The sequence below is a fragment of the Podarcis raffonei genome, chromosome 1, assembly GCF_027172205.1.
Source record: "Podarcis raffonei isolate rPodRaf1 chromosome 1, rPodRaf1.pri, whole genome shotgun sequence".
Taxonomy (NCBI): Eukaryota; Metazoa; Chordata; class Lepidosauria; order Squamata; family Lacertidae; genus Podarcis; species Podarcis raffonei.
Window position 1 is genome coordinate 48,501,395 of NC_070602.1, and position 23,102 is coordinate 48,524,496.

The 23,102-nt window shown below is 42.5% G+C and overlaps 2 protein-coding genes across 10 annotated transcripts in view; one reads left to right on the plus strand and one right to left on the minus strand.

Annotated features, from left to right (window-relative positions):
- Window positions 1-15,014, minus strand: part of ZFYVE26 (zinc finger FYVE-type containing 26) — a 44,229-nt gene extending 29,215 nt beyond the window's left edge. For 2 of the 4 annotated variants that reach the window (XM_053385428.1, XM_053385412.1), the window contains exons 1-13: window positions 14,906-15,014; window positions 12,436-12,633; window positions 11,612-11,690; window positions 10,379-10,468; window positions 7,505-8,045; window positions 7,205-7,335; window positions 6,181-6,345; window positions 5,956-6,044; window positions 5,472-5,635; window positions 4,427-4,639; window positions 1,793-2,452; window positions 689-781; window positions 36-107 (exon numbers count right to left, since the gene is read on the minus strand). In XM_053385428.1, the coding sequence (XP_053241403.1) occupies window positions 36-107; window positions 689-781; window positions 1,793-2,452; window positions 4,427-4,639; window positions 5,472-5,635; window positions 5,956-6,044; window positions 6,181-6,345; window positions 7,205-7,335; window positions 7,505-8,045; window positions 10,379-10,468; window positions 11,612-11,690; window positions 12,436-12,626 (2,488 nt within the window). In that variant the 5' untranslated portion in view covers window positions 12,627-12,633; window positions 14,906-15,014. The remainder of the gene's footprint in view (window positions 1-35; window positions 108-688; window positions 782-1,792; window positions 2,453-4,426; window positions 4,640-5,471; window positions 5,636-5,955; window positions 6,045-6,180; window positions 6,346-7,204; window positions 7,336-7,504; window positions 8,046-10,378; window positions 10,469-11,611; window positions 11,691-12,435; window positions 12,634-14,905) is intronic. The other 2 variants (XM_053385418.1, XM_053385437.1) reach the window with 2 other exon arrangements.
- LOC128412505 (galectin-related protein A-like) lies at window positions 14,939-22,775 on the plus strand. 6 transcript variants are annotated; one of them, XM_053385511.1, is made up of 5 exons: window positions 14,939-15,041; window positions 16,590-16,687; window positions 19,954-20,042; window positions 21,817-21,991; window positions 22,469-22,775. In XM_053385511.1, the coding sequence occupies exons 2-5, from the start codon at window positions 16,661-16,663 to the stop codon at window positions 22,610-22,612; spliced, it is 435 nt and encodes a 144-aa protein (XP_053241486.1). In that variant the 5' UTR covers window positions 14,939-15,041; window positions 16,590-16,660; the 3' UTR covers window positions 22,613-22,775. The 6 variants fall into 6 exon arrangements, with proteins under 6 accessions (XP_053241486.1, XP_053241478.1, XP_053241467.1 ...); XM_053385503.1 differs by lacking the exon at window positions 14,939-15,041 and adding an exon at window positions 15,076-15,178; XM_053385492.1 differs by lacking the exon at window positions 14,939-15,041 and adding an exon at window positions 15,185-15,670.
- Window positions 22,776-23,102: the final 327 nt, after the last annotated feature.

A 23,102-nucleotide genomic window follows, 5' to 3' on the forward strand; every position in this document is an offset into this window, starting at 1 on the left:
AGCATGGCAGTGCGACCAAGGAAGATTCCCTGTACCTGATGTGCTGGTGAGACTTAACTCACTGCTTGTGCTTGCCAGTGATGGGCCTGAGGTTCCCTTCTTCTGACCTGAAGAAGAAAACAAGCAGTTTGTGAAATACACTTTGGCCACACAAAGCAATTGAGAACATTTTATTCCAGGTTCCATGGGAATGATGGAAAGAGAGGAGCCAGTAACATTGCTATGCTTGTTTGGCTATTCATCATTGTTAAAAGAATAGCTTATCAAGCCTTGGGGAGGGAGCCTCAGAGGGGTTTCTCTCTCACATAGAGGACACTGACTAGCACTTACAACATAGGGATACTTGCTTTTATTTGGCCCCAAGTCTAACGTGAGCACTGAAAGTTATACAGTCTGTTTTTTTAATATATATTTTAAAGATATATTTTATTAAATTTCCATAAAATTCACATAAACATTCCAATAAATAATGGATTTTTCTTTTATATCATTATATATATATAAAAAACAGAGTGCTTTTTCTTTTTTCAACAAAAGAAAAATCAGTCTGTTTTTTTTTTATTATAATGATATCTGATTCAGGGCTAGTTGTAGACCAGGATGGGTCACAGCCCCACAAATCCCCACGATCACAGACATGAAGTTCTGAAAGAGGGGAGCAGGTTTTCTTATATTTTCTTCACCTCACCTGGCTTTGGCCTTTGAGATGGGCTGTGCCTCCTCTTTGAGCTGGACCCCCTGGTTAAGTTTCCACATGTTTTACTGGGAACACGTTGACCTCCTAGAAGAGCAACAGTCAGCTACTGCATTGTGACTCCATTATTTATTTCAGTCCCAGCACACATTCAATGCAAACAATGACAGCATAAAGTAACCATGCAAGTAGAAGGTAGAAGCTGCCATCTCACATGTTCTGAGCTTAACACACTGAATAAAACCCAAGTTCTCCTTCAAGTATAAAACCATTAAATGATTGAGTTTTAAGTTCTAGCCACAACATTGAAGCTATTGTGTAAACCAGGGGTAGTCAACCTTTTTATACCTACCGCCCACTAATGCATCTTTCCTGATGGTAATATTTCCTTACCGCTCACCAGTGCTCAATGGAAGGAGGATTCAGCTTGTGCTGTAGAACCCCCTACCGCCCACCTACAATCCTGAAACACCCACTAGTGGGCGGTAGGGACCAGATTGACAACCCCGTGTAAACTGACACATTTTACTTCTGGATGGGCAATAAGAGCTACGTTTTGCAGAGCTCAGGGAATTTACGAAGGGACCTGAACGGTGAGAATTTGTGGCAGATAAGCTAAAAAGAGCACCGGGAAACACTGGAATGGGCTTACTGACAGAAGAGAAGTACCTTCTAGTGCAGTCTCACAGTAAGCTGCCTAGAATTAGGGACAACCATCAAAAATAATGATGGTTACGTTTGACTTCGGCCGGTGAAGCCATTTTGGGCAAACCACATCCACCTGTCCTAGCCCCAGAGTCATACATTAAGTCAGGTGTGGGGCAGGTAAGGGCTTTGCCAAAAGAGGCGTTGCAAGTGCTGCCTTTTGAAACAGCTGCTATAACAAAGGCAGGGGCCTTCATTAGAGGCATCTTGCTGCCTGTGAGATGCTGGCCCTGCCCACCCCTCTCAAGGCACATCCTAATAAGGATCTGACCCATGGAGCCATGAACATGTGCTCTATTTCTTCCCTGGCTCCTTGACGGTCTGAAGACTCTTGCTGCTTGCTTGGCCATTTCAAAGCGCCGCTGAAGTAGTAAACCACTTGGAACCCCTTACCTGCATTTCTGTTGCTGAGCACAATTTTGTGCCGCCACTGAGCTTCAGAGAGGTACTTGGAGAGCAGCTGCACACGACAACCAAAGCCGTCTCTGTTAACAGACACATTCAAGCAGTCCAGCAGTGCAAGCTCTTCCTGAGCCACATGCTTCGAGTCCCAGGGGGAAGAGCCCTCCATTTCTTTCAGATGGTCCTGGAGCATGTTGAGAATGATCTCCATTGCTACATCATCCGCTAAAAACCCAGAGGTGTCACGGATGAAATGCTTCAAATCCAGATGGCTCCAGCTTAAGGACTCACGTTTGTTGCTATCTGACTGCAAATCTTGCAGCTTTGGGATGCTGAGATGCTCGTGAGATATACCGTAGGCAGTGCCTGTCTCAGGTCTCCTTCCGGGCTCTGCCGAGTGCTGTGGACTCGCCGAGGTGGAAGAGCCTTGGCTAGCACAACGCTCAAGCCTCCTGACAGCACAGTTCTTTTTCTCGAGGACAGACTCTTCTGTGTTGTCCTCCTCGTGGGGATCATCACTGCAGAGGTCACTGTAGGAGACAAAGAGCAAGGAGAAGATGTTCTCCAGGAGTTCCAGGCGTAGAGGAACAGGGACAGTCCTTAAAAACTGCTGGCACTTGGCAAGATACTGAGCAAAGAGACCTGCATAATCTGCATTTGGGAAAACAAAACATTAGAAACAGATTTACTATTTCCCCTGTTCTCCTCATTCAAGGACTAGATGCTCAAGATAAAGGTAACTATGGAACTATGGGAGTCATGCACCCTGACCTCTCTAGCCCTGTCTTCTCCCACTTCTTTCTCCTCCAGCACTTTCTTCTACCCTTTCTACCTTCTCCCCCATCACATTTTATGACTTCCCTAGGAAACCCCTACACGTACCCCCTTGTAAGTTCTTTGGGGTAGGAACCTATCATCTCTGTTCTTTGCAAAGCAACATAGACACACAGATGGTGCAGAATATATAAAAACCTCTTTACCTAACAAACCTCTGTAGGCATGCCAATATTCAGTATAAATATCATTTATTTCTAACTCCATATAAAAAGAATATGTACGATAAACTTTTATATTGTTTACAAAAACAAAACTCAAGAGGGGGAAAAGCTTCTGACTTTAATGTTTGCCTGCTGAATATGCAGAATATAAATGCACCTGAAAATTAAGCAACATTCATATCCCACCCACCTGTCTTAAATGCCCCCAGCTTAAAAACTCTCCTGAGGGTTTTGATACAGCCACAGAATAAAGAAGGTAGCATTTAGTCGGACATTCAACATCACTTAGGCAGCACTGGCCATTTCCAAAAACAGAATGCAGGCTGTGCCTTACACCAAGTCAGAGAGTCGATGCGTCTAAGTCAGTGACTGGCAGCAGCTCTCCAGGGTTTTCAGGGAGAGGGTCCTTTCCAGCCCTAGAGACTCGGGGGATTGAACCCGGTATCTTCTGCATGCAAGTCATGTGCTTTACCACTAAGCTACAGCTCTTGCCCTGACACATTAGCCCATCTCATCCAGATAATAGAAGCAGGGTACAGAATTAGACTAGCAGCACTAGGACAAGGGAGTCAAAGAGAAGGAGTCTACGGATTCATGTTTAACTCAATCTATAAATAAAACCCAAATGCTCTCCTCAACTGTGAGCCCATATTAAATAATTCAATTCACAGCTTATCAGGAAAACAGTTAACATTTTGACCTTGTGCAACAGCTATTGTGCTATTTTACACACTTGTAAAAATAAAAAAGACGTATTGCTCCTACAGTAAGGGTGAATTCTCAGCACAAGGCCTCCACAAATCAGCCCATGGGTATACCCAAACCTTCCACATATGATTGCAATTGCCAATGTAAACTTTCCCTCAGCTTGAAAAGGATTTTTATGTAACTGTAAAGGGATAAAAAAAAGGGGGAAATATGTTGTAATACTTCCCTATACGTTATGGTCCACCTATTCCAGTTTGTGCACTCATAAAGTCTCCTTGTAGCAGCAGTGAATGGCTTTAGGGAGGGTGGAAGAAAGAGAAGTGCATGTGGCACCTGCCCCTCCATAAAGGCTTACAGCTTAGTGGGCCAGAGTGTGGTACCCAAAGAGCTAAACCTCTGGGGCAATGCCTTGCTACTTTGGCTCACCCTACACCAGCGATGGCCAAACTTGGCCCTCCAGCTGTTTTGGGACTACAACTCCCATCATCCCTAGCTAAATGGTCAGGGATGATGGGAATTGTAGTCCCAAAACAGCTGGAGGGCCAAGTTTGGCCATCACTGCCCTACACCTCTAGAAATCACTTACTGATCCTATGGACTCCTTTCTACACCTTTACCCATAAATCCTTACTTGGTGATCATCTCCTTCCATAAATCCCACCTTTCCCCTACGAAGTCTGGGCTAGTGGAGAGATCACTGCCAAAGAAATTGATGGGGCAAAGGAACGAAAGCACACCATCCCAACCGATCATGGTGAAATGATGGCACAGCAGATTGCAACCTCTCTTGCTGCACCAGCATTACAGTTCTGGGGAAGAAAACTATTCAGGTGTTTCTTGTTCTGCAGAAAGAAGTAGATGAACACCGAATAAAAAACAACAATGACTTTTGTTACAAGGTATGTGGAAGCTACCAGACCTGGGCAAAGGGACTGATCTGCAGATTTGCATTCGCCAGGAATCTCTTCAGGGAGGCCATTGACAAAAAAGTTCCTGCAGTCTTTGCAGTGTGAATCTTTGTGTGCATTGACACAGAGGGCGTATATGGCATATTTCATGGCACAAAATGCCTGGAACAGAATGAGATTGCGACGCAGGCTCAAATGACTGGAAGCTGCCATCACCGTTGAATCTAAAAAAAGAAAAAGAAAGTGGGAAATGGAAAGTTGAGTTTGCTCAGCTGTAGGGAAGTTATTAACATTTCCGTTGTTTCCAGAGCCTGGAATCAGTGCTCCCACCCAATCCCAAACAAGGTTAGAGAAGCTGCAGACCAACAACTGGTGTAGCACATGGGGTTGTGTGTGTGTGTGTGTGTGTGTGTGTGTGTGTGTGTGTGTGTGGAAGAGAAGTAAAAATAGAGAAACAGGTTGGGGCTGTATTGTGAGTGGATGTGGGCTTTAACCTTTTATCCTCATTGCAGCCCCAACAGAAATTGTCTCTGTCTATACCTTCATTTCACAATGAGAAGAGAGCTTTGAATTGTACCAGTGGGAGACCCCCCCCCCGAAACAGTAAACACACACACATGGTTCCAATTAGGACCACAGCAGGAACAAAGGCTTGCAGTTCACCTCCCCGCGTGCCACAGTCCCCATCTGTCTCATCCCCATATACAATGGCTATTAATGTCACCTAAAAAACCACGCACACCAGTTCATAATTTGCTTTCAGTTTCAAAGAATCATGGCCTAGCATTCTGTAGGAACCAATCTCTGGTTAGTTTCTAAACAAGCCAACATCAAACTATGTGCTATGAAGCTGGCTTCTTTAACTGACCATAGTTTTCTTTCAAACCACAGTCTCTGGTTCGTAGGCAACACTAAGCCAAGATTCTTAGAAACTCAAAAGAAAATGCTAGCAAAGCCCTCCTTGCCATGATAAACAATAGTGTATCCAACAAACAGGTTAGATGGACACTTGGTTATATCTACAGCCATCTCTCTCTCCCCCCCCCCCCCATTTACCAGGAGCTTCTTCAGTGTCCCTGGCTGGAATTGCCTGAAGAAGTTCAGTGACAGCTTCTTCGTTCAGGGCCACAAGATTAGTAAGATGGTGCAGAAAGTAAAGGGATGTGTGGGACTCCAAACTGTGCAAGTGCTGCAGAAGAACCTTCTCTGGGATAATATTACTGCAAGAGAAAAGAAGCCTAGTTTCAATGGCAGCAAGATTAGCTTGTAAGTGCACATTTTGTCAAGAGAAGGCTTCACAACACTCTGATTCAGATTTGTCTGCATGAAGTCTTTTATATACCTGTTAAGGGGAATGTAAGTTGAGTGCTTAATGTGTGTAGCAAGTGGCCATTGCACACATTCCCCAGGCCTCATGGACATCAACCATGATGTGCACATCCATCCTCGCAGAACATGTGTATATCAAATGAATTTTATGCTTTCTCCAGCCATTGTGCATAATTCTCAACAGGTTTCCCCACCACCACCATGCTGTTACCTATTCTGTTGAATACACCATTCAAGAACTTCCACTTGGGCACACAGTCCATCACAGAAGTCTTTTAATACTGAGTCATTGTGGAGACCCTGTTAAAAAGAAATAGGTTTGCATCCATTCAAAGCAAAAAAGCCCTCCAATTCCTCTTCTTAAGAAACTGACTGGAATCAAAGCAAGGAAAAACATTGTGCCTTCCCCTCACAGGCTTGATAAGGCCTGACGTACCTGAGATTTGTGAAGAGTCCACAGAAGCATTTTTGCCGACTCTAAACTGTGACACTGAGTCCACCCTAACAATATCAGGAGGCGACTGAGGTGGCTGAATTCTTGCTGTAGTAAACTGTTGAGGCTGGAGAAGTCTTCCCTTTTCAATAAAGTTAATGCTGTACCCTAGAGAAAAGAACCACTTGTTTGTTTTAAGACTGTGGAATGCCTGAGTGGGAAGCAGAGTTAAAATTGCAAATGTTAAAAACAGTTCTAAGAAATTTTTCATGTTCTGTTCCTCTGGCCTGTAGGGAAGTAGCCCCTGGAAAATGTATGGATAACATATGCTATTACCACCCCTCTCTCTTAGTTCCAAATGACTCCTTCAGGATTTAATGTAGACACAAATCATTCTAGCATAATGATCCAAAACCTGTACTGGGCATGGACCAATTCAAAGGGACTAAGGCTATGAAGAATGCATGCCTTGTATGTGTTAAGGTTCCATGTTCAATCGAGAGCATCTTGGGTACAAAGACCCTTTATTGAGATCTCAGAGAGCTAGCTATTGTCAATTGGGTTGGACAGTACTTACAGTGAACGTTCAGCCTGACTCCACAGAAGCAGATGCTAATATCTATATTAAGTGCTTCAACTCACTTAAATCCCATTCACCTTTATACACTATTTACACTCTTGTTTCAGACCTTTTCAAAGGCACCATTTCATAACATATGAAGGGTGTTACCCGTAGCAAGCCCCTTGATTTAGATAGGTAAGCCCACCTTCAAAAATAAACAAATCCAAGAAAGAAATACCTAAGTTACACCATTAATCAGAGAAAGCATCTACATGAAGCACATAGAGTTCTAGTTTGCAGTTCACTGACTTAACTATTAAGGCACTAAAACTGCAGCACATTTGCCAAAGATCTTGATAATAAAGCTGGTAGTGAGTTCACAAAGTTCTTTGCCTAACTCAGAAACAATGGCAGCCACATGATCCATTACTCAACTCCTATGTGAATGTCTCATAAGTGATTTACCAGAATTTGTTCCAAAAAGTGCTTGTTGCTGCTCAGGCAGTAGAAATAGGCAGCTTTCCAAGAAGGAGCGTGTTCACGATCCAAGAACAATGCCATCACTGCCCGCTCTACATCCAGCTGTTCAGATGTACCTGAAACACCCATAAGTTGGGTTAATTTCACATATAGTTAAGACACAGAATAGCACCAAGATGGGCAGGCTCTCTATACATTTTAGCTACAGTCACCAATTATCTCCTGGTTAAACTAAGCCAACAGTTATCATTGAACAGCAAAGAGAACATGCAAATTTAAACAAACCTTTGCCAGGTAACTTCAGTCCCAGCAGCTTCTCTCTCATCTTCTCAATGAATACACTGCTGAACAGATTGAGCAAGGCACGGCTGTCTTTCCTGAGCAGACAGCCAAGCAGCCTCTCTTCTTTCAGCGGGCTCCGCTCAGCCCAACAGGCATCCAGAAGTTCTCGGCAGAGAAGCCGTAGCTCTCCAGTCTGATTCTCCACCTCCAAATTCAACATGCCAAGGGCACGATAAATTTCATCCACGGCCTCGCTCCCACCAGATTCCGACAACTCTGGATTTAGCTGGAGGCGCTTCAAATATTTTAGGGACTCCCAGAGAAAGTCAACGAAGATGTGTTGTGGAGAGCCGCTGTGTGAGAGCGAAGAGCTCTGCTCGGCAGAATCTCTCTGGAGAAGCTCCAAGATGGCTTGCAGCTTCCGAGGAGCCTGCAACAGCATCTTTCGGAGAGCAGAGAACACCTCGGCACTGAACAGCTGCACGGCTCCATCTCTCGGCTTCCTATTTGGCCCATGCCTGTTTCCAAAAGCTTCATATAGTTCCTGGGGAAATAGCTGGATTAACAGAAGATTCTTTCCACAAATACAACTGAGAGACGTAAAGAGGTAAGCAGATATATAAAATATGGAGCAGCTGTCAACAGCATTGGCCCAGTTTACACTGGGGGTCTAAGAGAGCCCCAAACATAGTTAAACATCTGCAGCTGGACAGCCCCATTCCAACTCTATCTGCATACTGCAGCTACAAGGAGTCTTCATGTAGCACCAGAGGAGAAATGATGTTGTTGGGTCCCTGAGACTTCCTTGCTCCTCTCTGGTGCTACAAGAAGTATCCCCTAAGTGGCAAAGAATGAATGAGCTGATGGTGAAAAAACAGAGAAAAGACTGGAATTAGGTTCACTAGATGACTGTAGAACCGATAGCTGCTACAGAGAAGCAGAGATGTCTGGTCACAGCGAGGATCTTTTTAATTCTCCTGTGTGAACTGGGCCATTGTCTGCTATCTAGGCCAAAGAACAAGAACTGCAAACACTATTAATGCTCATAGCTATTGAAAAGAAATCAGTAAGAAGATGCAAAATTGACAGAAACAAGAGGAGAAATAAACGATGGGATGGTGATGCTGTCCAGCAATTAGAGAGCCAAAGGTTCCCCACACCTGGAGTGGAGAAACTCCTTTTCTCCCCATGCTGCTCCTGCTGATAAAGGTGAATTATCAGGTTGTTATAACCCCCACTCCCAATCAGAGACACTCTATCCCACTTGTCACACTCTGTTTAGATTTCCTTCATTTTTGCCAGAAAATAGCTTCTTTGCAAGAAAACTTATGAACATGACTGTTAAACAAGTAAAGGGCAGAATGAGCATCAAGCATTTCATTATCAAAATATTTTCACATGTGCTAGCCTCTCTTGTAAATTTATTCTACACCTAAAGAGTAGGCCAGGGAGCACTTTAAAATCAAAGCAATAGTTATCAGCTTTAAATCATGAAGTGAAGGTTTCAGAAAGCCGTATCAAAAGCTAGTTACATTTTCAAAGGGAAGCTAAACCAGCTGCATCTTGTACAGAAAGCCGCATGGTTTTCTCTTCTTCTTTCTGTCCTATTTAAGTGGTTTCTCACCACAGCCAGTATGTAGACGGTTACAGATGTCTGAGTCACATGAGTTTCTGACTGCATTTTGTTAATCATGACACATGATCCTAGAGCACCTTTCTGTTCCACAAACATTCATTTTCTTTAATGAAGTTTTTTACACAAGTAGAATGATGTGGTAATATAGGATGCAATAATATCAAAAATAAACTGGTGACCTCTTAAAACAAGTACAACTCATAAGCAGTGTTCCTGAAAAAATTAAATCAGTTGAACCATTTGGTATTTGATCTCAGGTTGGCGATATCCAGTCCAGAACCGAAAGCAAAGCACTTACAGAAAAAAACTGAGAAGCCTAAGAGTTTGACACTAAGACTCAGAACTTTTCCTATTACCTAGACCTTTGGGACTAGAAGACAGAGCTATGCAGATCCACTAGCAGTCTGAACAATACTTCATTATGGACCTTAAAACTGAACAACTTTTCTGGAATTGACGTGGGCCTAACAATTTTACTACACAAAGGCAGGCAGTTCCCCAACTGTTGTTTATGTTTTATGTTGGGAGGTCCAGAATCCGACATATTAGGTTAAAAACAAACAACCATCCATCAACCTTCCCAAGAGAGGTGACAAAGCGATAAGATAAAATCGTAACATAGGAATATATTTTATACCAAGTCAGACCACTGGTCCATCAAGCTTGGTACAACCCACACAGACTCCAGAGTTTCAAGCAGGATTCTTTCCCAACCCTTCCTAGAGCTGCCGGCATTTGAACCTGGGGCCTTTTGCATGAAAATCATGTGCTCTCCAACTCAGCTTGGCCCTTCCCCAAATTAATGCATCCAAAGTATGACTGTTCCCCTTGAAGGGATCAATGACATTCCCAATAATCAGTCATCTTCAGAAGGCTGGAGCTGACTGGCAATAAACTTAAGCATAAGGGGGAAGCCTCACTGGCAAACATCCATAGAGATGGCAATCAAAACACTCAAGAAAACTAGGTAACATAGGTTATATTTTTTTAACAAGCCACACAAAGTTCACTTAAATAGGCATGGATTCGGACCAACAACTGAAGTGGTGACTGCTCATCTGAATCACAGCCAGCTAACTCCTGGATCACCCCACATTTCATATGAATTCCAGGAGTTGGAATTATCTCAGGGCTGTACTGCTCAGCTGAATTCGCTGTTCATACACAAGCTTTGCACACATAAGAGCAACATTAAATGTAACGCCTGTTGAACCAAGTTCACCCTCAAGAAGCAATCACACCTTTAGAACAGCATGTGAGACATCCTTTTCTAGTTCTTCTAGGAGAAGCAAGAACTCAGTTTCTCTCTGGAGAGCTTCTGGAACTGTTTTCTAGAATGATTGGAGGAGAAAGAGAAAAGAAATTGGAATGATATGTATTAGAATAGGTATGCAAATAAAATACCATATTTTCCCGTGTATAAACCCCCCGTGTATCCCCCTATTTTGGGGGACTCAAATTTATGAAAATGGGGGAAGACGACCCCCGTTTTTAACATTATTTTAGAGTAAAAAAACCCTAGTCTTATACACAGAAAAGTACGGTATATCTAGTGAGCGCTTTTTGTAGACATTTTAGATGTTTTAAAGCTTTTAGGAGCTGGGGAGAGATTGCAATTTATTTTCCAGTCTACTTTGATACGTCCTGCTCAAATAGACTAATTTCAAATAGACAGGCATTCAGCCAACACCTTTTACTTGCCAGTACTTATAAACTAAATATTTGGTTCAATTAGTTTAAAAAATGACAGCTACAATCTAAGGGAACAATTTATGAGAACCTTGCAGAGAGCTGGAGGGTGGTGCTTTTGGCGGGGGGCATTGCCAAATCTAGAAGAATGTTTTTGCCCACTGGTTCAGTAAGACTGCCAACTTTCTTACTGAGTCAACTCCTATGACTATGCCAGCTACTTAGCACACAGAAACGAAGCAGAGGATTTTCTTATCACTTTATCCCCATGACAGAATCTATATCTGTGTAAGTTCTGCAAGTCAGTCTGCCTTTCAATGAACAAGGGCAGGAACATCAAAAACTTAGAACTGCCACTGGCGTTTTGCAAGAATTGAAAAGAAAGCATCATTATATGCATCATTTTGCTATTTGAACATTGTGGCCTATCGATTCAGAATATCAACAGGACTTGCACTATCAAACTAACTGAAGAAGAGCATAATGTTACAGTCATAGCCAGGCATAGGCAAACTCAGCCCTCCAGATGTTTTGAGATTACAATTCCCATCATCCCTGACCACTGGTCCTGTTAGCTAGGGATCATGGGAGTTGTAGTCCCAAAACATCTGGAGTGCCGAGTTTGCCTATGCCTGGTCATAGCCAAAGCCTTCTTTAATAGCCTTCTGATTTTTTTTGTAATTACTAAAACAGCAGCAATTCTCAAACTTCATTGGGTGCTACAAAATTTCTCAAATTAGGACAGAAGTATTTTTCTTATCTGGAATGGAACAGATTTTTTTTACCTGCTCCCATGCGAGCCACGTCTGCAAAACAAGGAGCCAAAACCAAGCAAGTTTTTGAGGACTGTGCTTCGATCCACACCTACAAGGAGATATCCCCAAATTAGTCATTTTCCATACTAAATTCATTTATCTAGAAATCTCAGTAACTTTGGAACTGCTTTGAACTGCAGCCCTAGCAATGGTGCTCAAAGCTCTACCACAATCGAATCCATTCTTGAACAAAGGAAATTCAAAGGGAGACTACAAGAGGAAAGCAGTAAATGGCAGTATATCAAGAGGTTCAGTACTATTGCTTGTCTATGGTATTGCCACAATCATTTGTCATCACATTACATGTGATAACTTACTTACAAATATCAGGATACCTGTGTTTTCAAACATTGTTTTTTTGTGAATCGTCCCTGTTATGTAATTCTTATCATCTTCACATTTCTGCATTCCACTTCCTTCTTTCCTCAAAGTTCACAATCACTCTTCCCCTCTGCAAATATCTATGTTCCTGCTATTCAGGATAACACTTCATGTATCCAGTGGTGAACTGGAGTTGACAGAAGTCGATATCATAATAAATTTGTTAGTCAATAACCTTTGTTATTTGTGTTGCAAAAGATTAACACTGCTGCCCTTTTGAAATTACGGTAATAAGGAACACACTCAAAACATACTTTAAAGCTGCATTCACTTACCTGGGAATAAGCCCCACTGAAAATAATGGGACTTTCTTTGGAGCATCTATGTACAGGACTGCACTGTAATATTTTAAAACTTGCAACTTTTTCACACACTTTCAACTGTTAGTTACCAAAAGTCAATGTAGTGCTCACCTCAGATAAGAAGGGCAGACTATTAGAGCATGAAGGATCCTTTCCACTTTTTCACAGCCATCTTCCTGCCACCGGTGTAACTGAGGAATGCAGGCCTGTGCAAGTTCCCAGTCTTCCCTCTTCACACAATCACAAAAAAACCAGAAGAGCCGTTCCAGGGATGCAGATTCCTCCTTACCAAATGGATGCATCTTCCTGCTTCAAAATGCAAACAAAAGACTAGAACTCATCAAATCCTATTCTTAAATCATATCTGTCAAACATTCACTTACAATGCACTTCCTAAAATGAGAGATGGAAATTTACAGAAAGATTCATGTCTAGAAGTGGAACTTTAATCTTTCCCTACACAGGGACGTGGGTGGCGCTGTGGGTTAAACCACAGAGCCTAGGACTTGCCGATCAGAAGGTTGGTGGTTCAAACCCCCGCGACGGGGTGAGCTCCCATTGCTCGGTCCCAGCTCCTGCCAACCCAGCAGTTCGAAAGCACGTCAAGTGCAAGTAGATAAATAGGTACCGCTCTGGTGGGAAGGTAAACGGTGCTTCCGTGTGCTGCTCTGGTTCGCCAGAAGTGGCTTAGTCATGCTGGCCACATGACCCGGAAGCTGTACACTGGCTCCCTCGGCCAATAAAGCGAGATGAGCGCCGCAACCCCAGAGTCGGTCACGACTGGACCTAATGGTCAGGGGTCCCTTTACCTTTACCTTTACACAAAGTTAGAATGTCTAGCAGGACAGACAACTAACCTAATATACTTGATTGTCCACATAAACAGACAAACAAGCACTTTTATAAAATAACAAGAATAGCAATTGTATTGTTTGCCCATTGAAAATCCGTCAAAACATTTGCACGTAAACAGGTGAGAGTGAAAACAGGAAAGTGGAAACTGCAGCTGTCTAGCCTTCCCTCAGGCCTAACAATAACAAGTTGAGAGACTAAGCTGATCTTGAGTGGAAATACAGGGGACAGTATGGATGCAAGGGAAGCTATAAAAAGGGGTTAAATCTTTGTGAGGATATAGAAATCTCTGAGGGGGCTGGGGCTGAGCCTAAGCCAGAGAGGGTTAGCAAATTCTGCATTAAGATGAGCAAAACCTTTTAGCCCAGCAATAATTATTCCTGCATGTTAAAAAACTCCCCAAAAACTTTAAGTCATCTAGTGGACTCATTAATAAACCAGGGCTCATTTATTATACCTGAACAGTTCTTATGGTGCCACAATCGACTTAACTGCTCTGTGGGAAACTTTCCACTACCAAATAAACTTTGCCCAGCTAATCTATGATGAATCAAGCCCCGCTTGATCATGCAACTTGCTCCAATTCACATTTCATAAAATATTTATTAAAGTTTTACAAAAAACAGAGGTTTACAGAGTAAAAAGAAAGCATAAAGAAAAAAAAAGGACAGAACTTTCTTTATGTATGCAACAACAGCAGCAAGGATACTTATTGCAAAGTATTGGAAGACACAAGATTTACCCACCCTGGTAGAGTGGCAGATGAAGGTGATGGACTATATGGAATTGGCAGAAATGACTGGCAGAATCCGAGACCAGGGAGAAGAGTTGGTGGAAGAAGATTGGAAGAAATTTAAAGACTACTTGCAGAAATATTGTAAAATTAATGAATGTTAAAATGATGTTGGATTGAAAATAAGTGGTATTAGCAACAAAGCTAATAGGAATATGCAAAAATGGATAGCTAATGGATGAAAATATATAGCTATAATATGTTAAGATATAGAGTTAAGATAAATGAAAGAGGGTAAGGATTTGCTGAATTGATTATGTAAATGGGAATACAAAAAGGGGAGGTGTGAGGAGGTCAAGGAAACAAGCAAATGAGCTTAAAGATATCAAAAAATGGATTTGTTTTTAATTTTTTCTTATCTATTCATTTTTTGTATTTTGTATTTTATTTCTTTTTTCTTTTTTATGTATTTTTGTATTTTTTGTATTTTTTCTCCAATTCACATTTCAGTTTCTTAAAGAAGTACCATGAGAGGCACTACTATTCAAGTATCAAGCTTAAAAGTATCTGATCTAGGTACCTTCACTCAGAATTACGTCCCACCAAACAAGCTCAGTAGAGCTGACTCCAAAGAGGTTTAAAGAATTTAGCACTGACGTTCCGTGGCTGCTTTCTATACTTGACAACTTTGCTAAAAGGTTACTCTCATCACGTGGGCAACTGTTAATTTAAAAGCCTGGCTATATTTAAATAACCACCCGCAACAGTCTACTAGTGTCTTCCTCGCTCGTCTCGGCAAGCGAGCTGCCGTGCCCATTTCATGTGAACTTCTCCGCCTAAATATCCCTGGCAGGAGGCTCTCCTGCGTCCTCCTCCGAGTCTCGTTTCACCCAGCGGAGTTTTTCCTTTTCGCCCCCACCCTCCCCATACTTTCCCCCAGCATGTAAAGGCAGCGCAGGCAGGGAACCGGCAACTCTTGCCTCGCATAGGACCCACCTGGAAGAGAGGTCCAACCACCAGTAGAATATACACTCGCCTCGCCTCAGGAGCTTATCCTACTGTCATCAGCGCTACCTGCACTCCCAGACAGAATCAAGTCCGGTTGCCGCGGCCATGTTGAAAAGCTAATCAGGTGATCGAAGCGACAGGCGGAACAACCGGCTTATTGGGCAAGGGGGACGCCATCTTTCTCTAGGGCAACGAAGCCCAACAGTTGCCATCTCTGAAGCGGGCAAAAATATCACGTGTCTGGAAAGACAGGCGCTCGTGGTCCGCATAACGTACAATTTATTTACTGGTTTTTAAAATTTTGTATTCATCCGAAGATCACGTTCTCCCTCATCCTCTCTAGTTCGGTTGGCTGGGATTTACCCAGATTTACCATACAGTGCTCCTTTATTCCACTAGCTGGCCGGATCCCTAGCTTTCGTTATATAAAATAAAATAAGCTAGTGTCTCATCAGGCAAAACGTGTAGGCCTTCCGAGCCATTCTTTTTTTTAAAAAAAGCTACTGTAGCCTACTGTCATATTTGAATATTGCTAGCCAATGAAGCAAGTAATAGCTGTGACTGACATTTAGGAAAGCAGAGCACACAGACTAAAATGTTAGACTGACACACCTACTGTCTGGAACTTCTTGATTCATCTTGAAGTCTGTAGGCGATTTCAACAGAGAAATGGTTGTGGCCCTATAGAAAACAATTCTGAAATTTAGGGTTATTGCATAACTGTGATTGGGCCTGTGCACCCAAAAACAAAAGGTAGTAAGTCTCTCCAAGTCATCTTTTACATCAAGAAAATGGGTCACCCTAACATTTGCAAACATATTAAACAGTAAACATGCCAATACTTAATGCTAATAAAATTAATCATTAAGAGAATGTTGGGTATTTTATATGGCAAAGTGGTCTAATATTGTTATACTCATATTGCTAAAAGGGTGGAAGAGAGTACAGTAATTTACTACAACCCTGCTGTGCAGTTCAGAGAATCCAGGACTGGTATATTTCAGGAAATACCTTTGTGGGACCTACATTACATGTGAATGCATCTAGTCCCTTTGGAGGGAGGTGACTCTTTTATAGTGTTTATTATTAGAGCTTCTAATAACAAATAACTCTTTAGGTCAATGAAGACTGCAATCTCTCATACCTGGGAGTAAGTCCTGCAGAACTGAGTGTTACTTGCTTCTGACTGTATAGGATTGTGATGTGTAGGGTGAAAAAACTTGTTAAATTTTCATTTCATTGGGTGCCGTTTACTTCACCATTCAGGTCTGATCGTGAACTAATTTATTTCAGCCTTATTGTCAGTTTTAGTGCTGTTCAACACAGGGAATTTCATGTACTTCCAGGCATTATTTATTTATATGCCATTGTATGTGACAAGGGTACAAGTATATCCTCTATTATATGTGTATATAAACTGTTGTTGTTTTTGCACCTCTGAAGCCAGTCTTTGAAACTTACTGGTTGATCAATGGCAAAATGAACAAATTCCCCTATTCCCAAAGCATTATGTCAAATATTCTTCCTTCTTACTCTGTCCGGCATCCATCTGAAGATGTTGACTGTTGTGTGACTCAGCTATCTGCATGGGTGGTGTCTAACTGGTGTTTGCTAGAGATAATGTTCCCCACTACATCCTCTATTCTGGCTCTTTTGTTTGTTTTGCTTATAGGCAGGAAAAGAACAAAACTTTTTCCATAGACTTCTAAGAAGGCCTGAGTGCAACAGGCAAAAAGAAAAAACATGACGGAAAATGACAGGTGCACAACTGTAAGTATTGAAAAACCTACTTTCTACTTTCTTGCAAGCCTATTTATTTGTGTAAGTATGTAAAGAGGAAGAGGCGAATGAGTTTTTATTTAACTTATTCATTTTAATGTTACATCTCTTTGAATCCTGAAAAAAATATCAGATATGGATTTGCCTGCCAGTCCTAATCCCGTAAATGTCTTTGTTTGGCTGCAGCATCCACATTTTTCAGACAGAGTGCTATTAAATGCTTCTGATGCATTGAAATCAGAAGCAGAAAAAGAGGGCTCAGAGAGTGGGAGGCGAGACAAACGAAACCAGTCTGTTACCCTTTGCGAGTACAGCAGCATACATTTCCCCCAATTACCATATTGTAAATAAGCCAAGCGATTCTCTACCCATTTTAAGTGGCTATGTCAGTGAAAGGTGTCAGTCAAGGCTGCAGTTCCTGTCAACCATGAAATTATTAGTTGTGAGATAACATGATTGTTTTAGATGTTTGAAACTGTTTAAAGTCCATTTTTATTTTTCGTTTTTAAAAAACCACTTGCCACCTTGGCAAGAAGGGCAGGATATAAATTTAATAATAATAAATTGCCACGGAATGCAGTGAGACTTACTTCTGAGTAAATCCATTGAGAATCAGGCTGCACAAGAAAAGCTACTGCAAAGTACTTCTACGGATGGCATTTTAAGATTAAGATTCTATAGAAATAACTGGTTAAATTGAAAATGGAAAATGCTTTGCAGCTGTGAGGCTTTAGCATAACCAATGACGGTCATGAAAACTTTTAAAAAATGCATATCAGGTAACCACACCTATCCTTGTGAATGGCAGCGCCAGGAATCAATCTAGGTTGAAAGCAGCATGCTAAAGACAAGCATGAACAATTCCGGACTGAGAAAACACTATATTTTTGTTCTACAAATGGCTTGGTGTTTGTGCAGGCATTGTGGGGCAGTACAGAATCAATCTGCAAGGAGCTTTTGTTTTTGGAATGAAGCACTTTTCAGGAGCAAATAGTAGATCTAGATTGTTTGTGTACTATGTAGAGAAAAACAAGCACTCAGTCTCCTTTGATTCTAGAATAAAATGCCATGTGCACAGCTTAAGAGTCATCCAGTACAGCACATTTTTGTACTGGCAGTTCATTATTGCTCTGGAAGGTGTTTGGACACACATTTCACGCATTCCAGATTACATTCCATTCTGTGATCAGTGCTTTTTCATTGTCTAGCAAGTATTCATGCGATAGGTCCCCTCACTCCATCTCTCCAAAGGACTGGAGGGAAAGAGTTCAAAGTTATGCCTGAATACGAGATTAGTGGTTTTGTCCTTGGAGTATTCAAGAAGGTTTCAATGAAGGATTGCTATGCCTCTAGTGAGCAAGGGATGTGGCACCTTTGACCCTCCAGATGTTGTTGGACTCAAGAGCTCCCATCAGCTGCAGCCGGCATAGCCAATGGTTATTTTAATACATCAACACCTGGAGGGCCACCGGTGCATTATCCCAGTTGAATAGCCATCTCTCTTAAACAGGATTTGGCAGTGGGTGTAGGGTGGGAGGAGATTGTAATGTTTCAAAAACTGTCAAAGTATTTACAACCAGAGACCATGCTTTAGCATATAAATAAAAAAACAATAGTTCTGAAATAAGAGGCATATTGTTATGTGCTACCCCAATCTCTGAGTGGTGAGAAATTCCAGGAGTTCCAGTGCTTACCTAGGGTTTGGCTTCCTTGAAATGAAAGTCAGTGGAGACGACACTTTCTTTAGGATCGGGGCAGCATTTCCCATTTCATTGCTTGTGTCCTCCCCTGCAGTTTTATCCTCACAAAAGCCCTTTGAGGTAGCTAAGGAAGAGAGAGATGGGTCACCTATTGAGCTTCATAGCTTAGGATTTGACTCCGAGGCTGTGTATACACCATACATTTGAAGCACTTTACCTCTCACAGAACAACAATTTCCAGCACCCTTAATAAACTACAGTTCCTAGATTCTTTGGGGGGAAGTCATGTGCTTTAAATATATGTTGTGTGTACACAGCCACAGGTCTCCATTTCCAATCTGACATTGTAAGCATTGTATTACACTGACTGTTCACTACACATTTATTAAGTCTAGAGCAGGGGTCAGCAACCTTTTTCAGCTGTGGGCCGGTCCACTATCCCTCAGACCATGTGGTGGGCTGGACTATATTTTGAAAGAAAATATGAATGAATTCCTATGCCCCACAAATAACCCAGAGATGTATTTTAAATAAAAGCACACATTCTACTCATGTAAAAACACCAGGTAGGCCCCGCAAATAACCCAGAGATGCATTTTAAATAAAAGGATACATTCTACTCATGTAAAAACACGCTGATTCGCGGACCGTCTGCAGGCCGGATTGAGAAGGCGATTGGGCTGCATCCGGCCCCTGGGCCTTAGTTTGCCTACCCCTGGTCTAGAGTAACCCAAGTGTGAAATGAGGGTATTCAACCTTTTCGGGCTTGAGGGTACATTTGGAACTGTTGGAGGTACCATAAATATCCATTTCATGGAAGAGGTGATGCTCACCCACCCCCATAACATGCAAAACACCTAGTCCTCCCCGCAAACTCCCCCAAATAAAACCGAGACAAAAAAAAAAGCAGGCAATCTTTCTAAAAGTCAGCTCCCCAACCAACCAAAAGCCCAAAAAACTACTTTAAAAAATTGAGAGGGGTCAGGGCCTTGACAAGTGCCAAGGGGGCTGTCTGAAAATGATGTAGTGCCCACATTGTCGGCCCCAGGTGTAAAGAAATGCTTTCATGAGGCAGTGCAATCCTCAGCAAGACCTACAGTCCAAGGTAGCACTCTTGTGTACAGCTATCTGGGTGTAACCCTCAGTGAACGCCAGTTAAAAGGTTTGAGCTTCACATCCATTTTCCTTTCTCCTACAGGGTGGCTCTTTGGATGAAAGGCTGTAGCTCAGTTGTAGGTAGAGCACTTGCTCTGCATGCGTAAGGTCCCAGGGCCAAACCCCAGCATCTCCAGAGAGGACTGGGAATATCCGCTGTCTGAAACCCTGGAGAGCCACTGCTAGTCACCAGTACCGAGCAAGATGGACCAATAGTCTGACTTGGTATAAGACAGATTTCTATATTGTTGTTTTTAATGCAGAGCTTAAAAGACAGTTACACCTAGGAAGAAAACCCCTGTGTATGTATACTATTAGTAATAGATAAATATGCAGCTTTGTATTTTATTGTACAGATGTCATTTTCAAACACATATTCAGAATTATTGTTTCCCCCATTAGGTGGAGAAATACGTCGGTGAGATTAAAGGAGGACTAAGGCCAACCATGAAAATCACTATCATGGGGGTAATATGCCCTGCCCCCAAGAGGCAAGTGTGTCAGCCGGCATTCTAGCAGCTGCTTCATGGATGTATCTGGCGAAAATTGCTCATAGGTGCAGATCTATTGAGGAATAGCATTAGCTGGGCAAAAAGGGAGAGATAGTATTGTCAATATGGAGAACATCAGAGGAGCACTGAACATAATTCACTATTTCTGAGCACTGTAGCTCAGCACAGCATAACTGACCATTCTTAGCTCACACATCCAGACATTAAAGGTAAAGGTAAAGGTACCCCTGCCCGTACGGGCCAGTCTTGACAGACTCTAGGGTTGTGCGCTCATCTCACTCTATAGGCCGGGAGCCAGCGCTGTCCGCAGACACTTCCGGGTCACGTGGCCAGCGTGACAAAGCTGCTCTGGCGAGCCAGAGCCGCACATGGAAACGGCGTTTACCTTCCTGCTAGTAAGCGGTCCCTATTTATCTACTTGCACCTGAGGGTGCTTTCGAACTGCTAGGTTGGCAGGTGCTGGGACTGAGCAACAGGAGCGCACCCCGCCGCGGGGATTCGAACCGCTGACCATGCAATCGGCAAGTCCTAGGCGCTGAGGTTTTACCCACAGCGCCACCCGCTATCCCATCCAGACATTAGTCCCTTCCAATTCTAATATTCTATGATTCCATAATTAAGTCTCCTGTGAACCCAAAGTAATCACTCAAAAAGGTGGCTGCCTGCTGGAACTCTGCATGCTTCTTCCAATTCGCCTTCACTGGGGATGGGTAATCCTGCTGACCCATCTCTGCTTCAGTTGTGGCTGGAGCACTGAATCATCCTGATTCATCACAGAATTGCCTCTACTCTCACCAAGGCTCCCTATTGCCCCTCTGCATGAGCCTGTGCTGTGTGCTTCCATCCTTCCCATTGGGAGGGCAGGGGAAAGGGGTCTTAATTTTGCTATATTTGTTTGTTTGACTGGATCATTCCAACACTTCCGATGCAAAGATGGAGAAGAAATAGCTGTTCCCAGAGGAGGCATTCCCAGAATAATGCCCCATGCACAGGGCCAGCCCTATCAGTAGGCAGAAAGTGGGAACCCAGCTGTTCCTTCTGTACCCCCCCAGCTGTTTCCTTCTGTTGCTGTTTTGTTCTGCCTTGTCCCTCTAATCTGGCCTGCTGCTTTATGTGCAGTGCAAGAAGCTATCCTATCACCCCTGGTGCTGAAGGAAAATTAATCTGCATGTCTGGTCAGCTGTTTAAAATTTGCTTGAGTAGCCACACACAATGCACCATCGCCTCATATATCTATGCTGTTTCTTACAGAGCACTATGGTGATGTCACACTAAAAAGGCAGGCTCTGTGTCATATCTGATGCATATTTCTGTACAGTTCTCATAATGCTTTTTCAGGGTCTAGGCCAGTGCAGTTTAGCTACTTTTCTCCAATTGCAGTTGGAGGTAAGCATTTAATGCAGGGTTGGAGAACCTGTGGCCCTATAGAGACATTGCTGGGCTCCCACCAACCCCAGTCTGCATGGCCCATTGTGAAGGATGGTGGGAGCTGCAGTTCAACAGCATTTGGAGCATAGCTGTCAACGTTTCCCTTTTTAAAAGAGAAATTCCCTTATTCCGAATAGGATTCCTCACAAGAAAAGGGAAAAGTTGACAGCTATGATTTGGAGGGCCACAGGTTTCACATCCTTAGACTAGGCCATACTTACCCTGGAAACAAATATGACATTATAATGCCACAGCATGTGATAAATGAGCTCACTATCATGTTAGATTGCTGAATCGTTACTTATCACATGTTCATTCCTTCAAGTTTTTCAGTGACTTTGCTCTGTGACCCCATGGATTCCAGTCTGGACATTGGGCTGTTGCTTGCAGTCAGCTTTCTTGAGAAATCCATTGTCCGGAATTCACGGATTGCTGGGAAATGGGGTAAAGAGGAAAAGACCATTCCCTACTTCCCATTTACAGCAGGGGAGTCATTTAAGGTAATTTTACTTGCTAATATGGGAGACAGATATATAGATAGAGATATAAACTGCCTAAGACCCTCTGGCCCAGTATTGTCTCCTTTGACTGACAGCAGCTCTCCAAGGCCTCAGGCAGATTTTCTTTTTCAACTCTTCAGATTATCTAACTATAGGTGCTTGGAACTAAAATTGTGGTCATGTTTGTAATAAACATGTCCCCTGTTTGCTCCATCTGTATTTACAGGATCAAAAGGAAGACCATTTATTTATTTATAAAGCTATTTCTAGGCTGTCAAGTCATAATAAAATATGGTTGTCATTTAAGTAGATCTTCCAGTGTAATATTTCCAATTCATTTTCAAAAGCGTCTACGTATAATCAAGTCCCATTGAAATCAATAAGCTTGCAACTCAATATTTTATGGGCGCTCAACTTTATTGGGATTGCTGTCAGGCTCTGCCCCTGCCACCCATGGATCTCCTTTGTTTTTTTCAGATGGAGCTCTTGTGCGAGCATCAGCAGATTCGGGTCTTGCTTGATGGACGTCAGCTCTGCAGTTTCACTCACCGCGTGCAGCCTATGCAAAGGGTGACAGCTTTACAAATCGCCGGAGACATCAAGCTCACCAAAGTGGCTTGAAGAATATATAATCCCCTATCTCCCCTTGGTTGGTGAAGAAATGTTCTCCTTATGCCGTTGGATGTTGTTCCTTACTTTTGCTCTTATGTGTGCTTCTTGAGATTTTAAATGAAGGCTGAGCTCTATAAATAACCCTATTATAGCTTGATAAGTTGCAGCAATATATTTCAATGTGCATTCTTTTCAAGCTGCAGCACTTTTGTCTATGGCTGTTTACACATCACCGGCTTAAAACTCAGATTCTTTTTCTCAATTCAGATTGAAGCTGGTTTGAGGGGAAACACATCAAAACACAGTATTTCATAAGAAATGACAGGATAGATATGAAGCATAGCTATCATGTGTACACTATTTCTTAAACCAGCAATGGGAGGATGTAGAGTTAATGAGACTATGTACACAGCCTATGATAAGCTACCATATGGTAAATGGCAGCACATATGTAGTTGTACTTTTTCCTAGCTGTACATCATTGGATCTGAAGCATTTT

What these genes read in the sequence shown, in the direction of transcription:
- LOC128412505 (XM_053385511.1), top strand. Translation starts at nt 16,661, where the DNA reads ATGACGGAAAATGACAGGTGCACAACT. An exon ending in AAAATGACAGGTGCACAACT is followed by an intron (nt 16,688 to 19,953) that starts GTAAGTATTGAA and finishes TTCCCCCATTAG; the next exon opens with GTGGAGAAATACGTCGGTGA. An exon ending in ATATGCCCTGCCCCCAAGAG is followed by an intron (nt 20,043 to 21,816) that starts GCAAGTGTGTCA and finishes CATTCCTTCAAG; the next exon opens with TTTTTCAGTGACTTTGCTCT.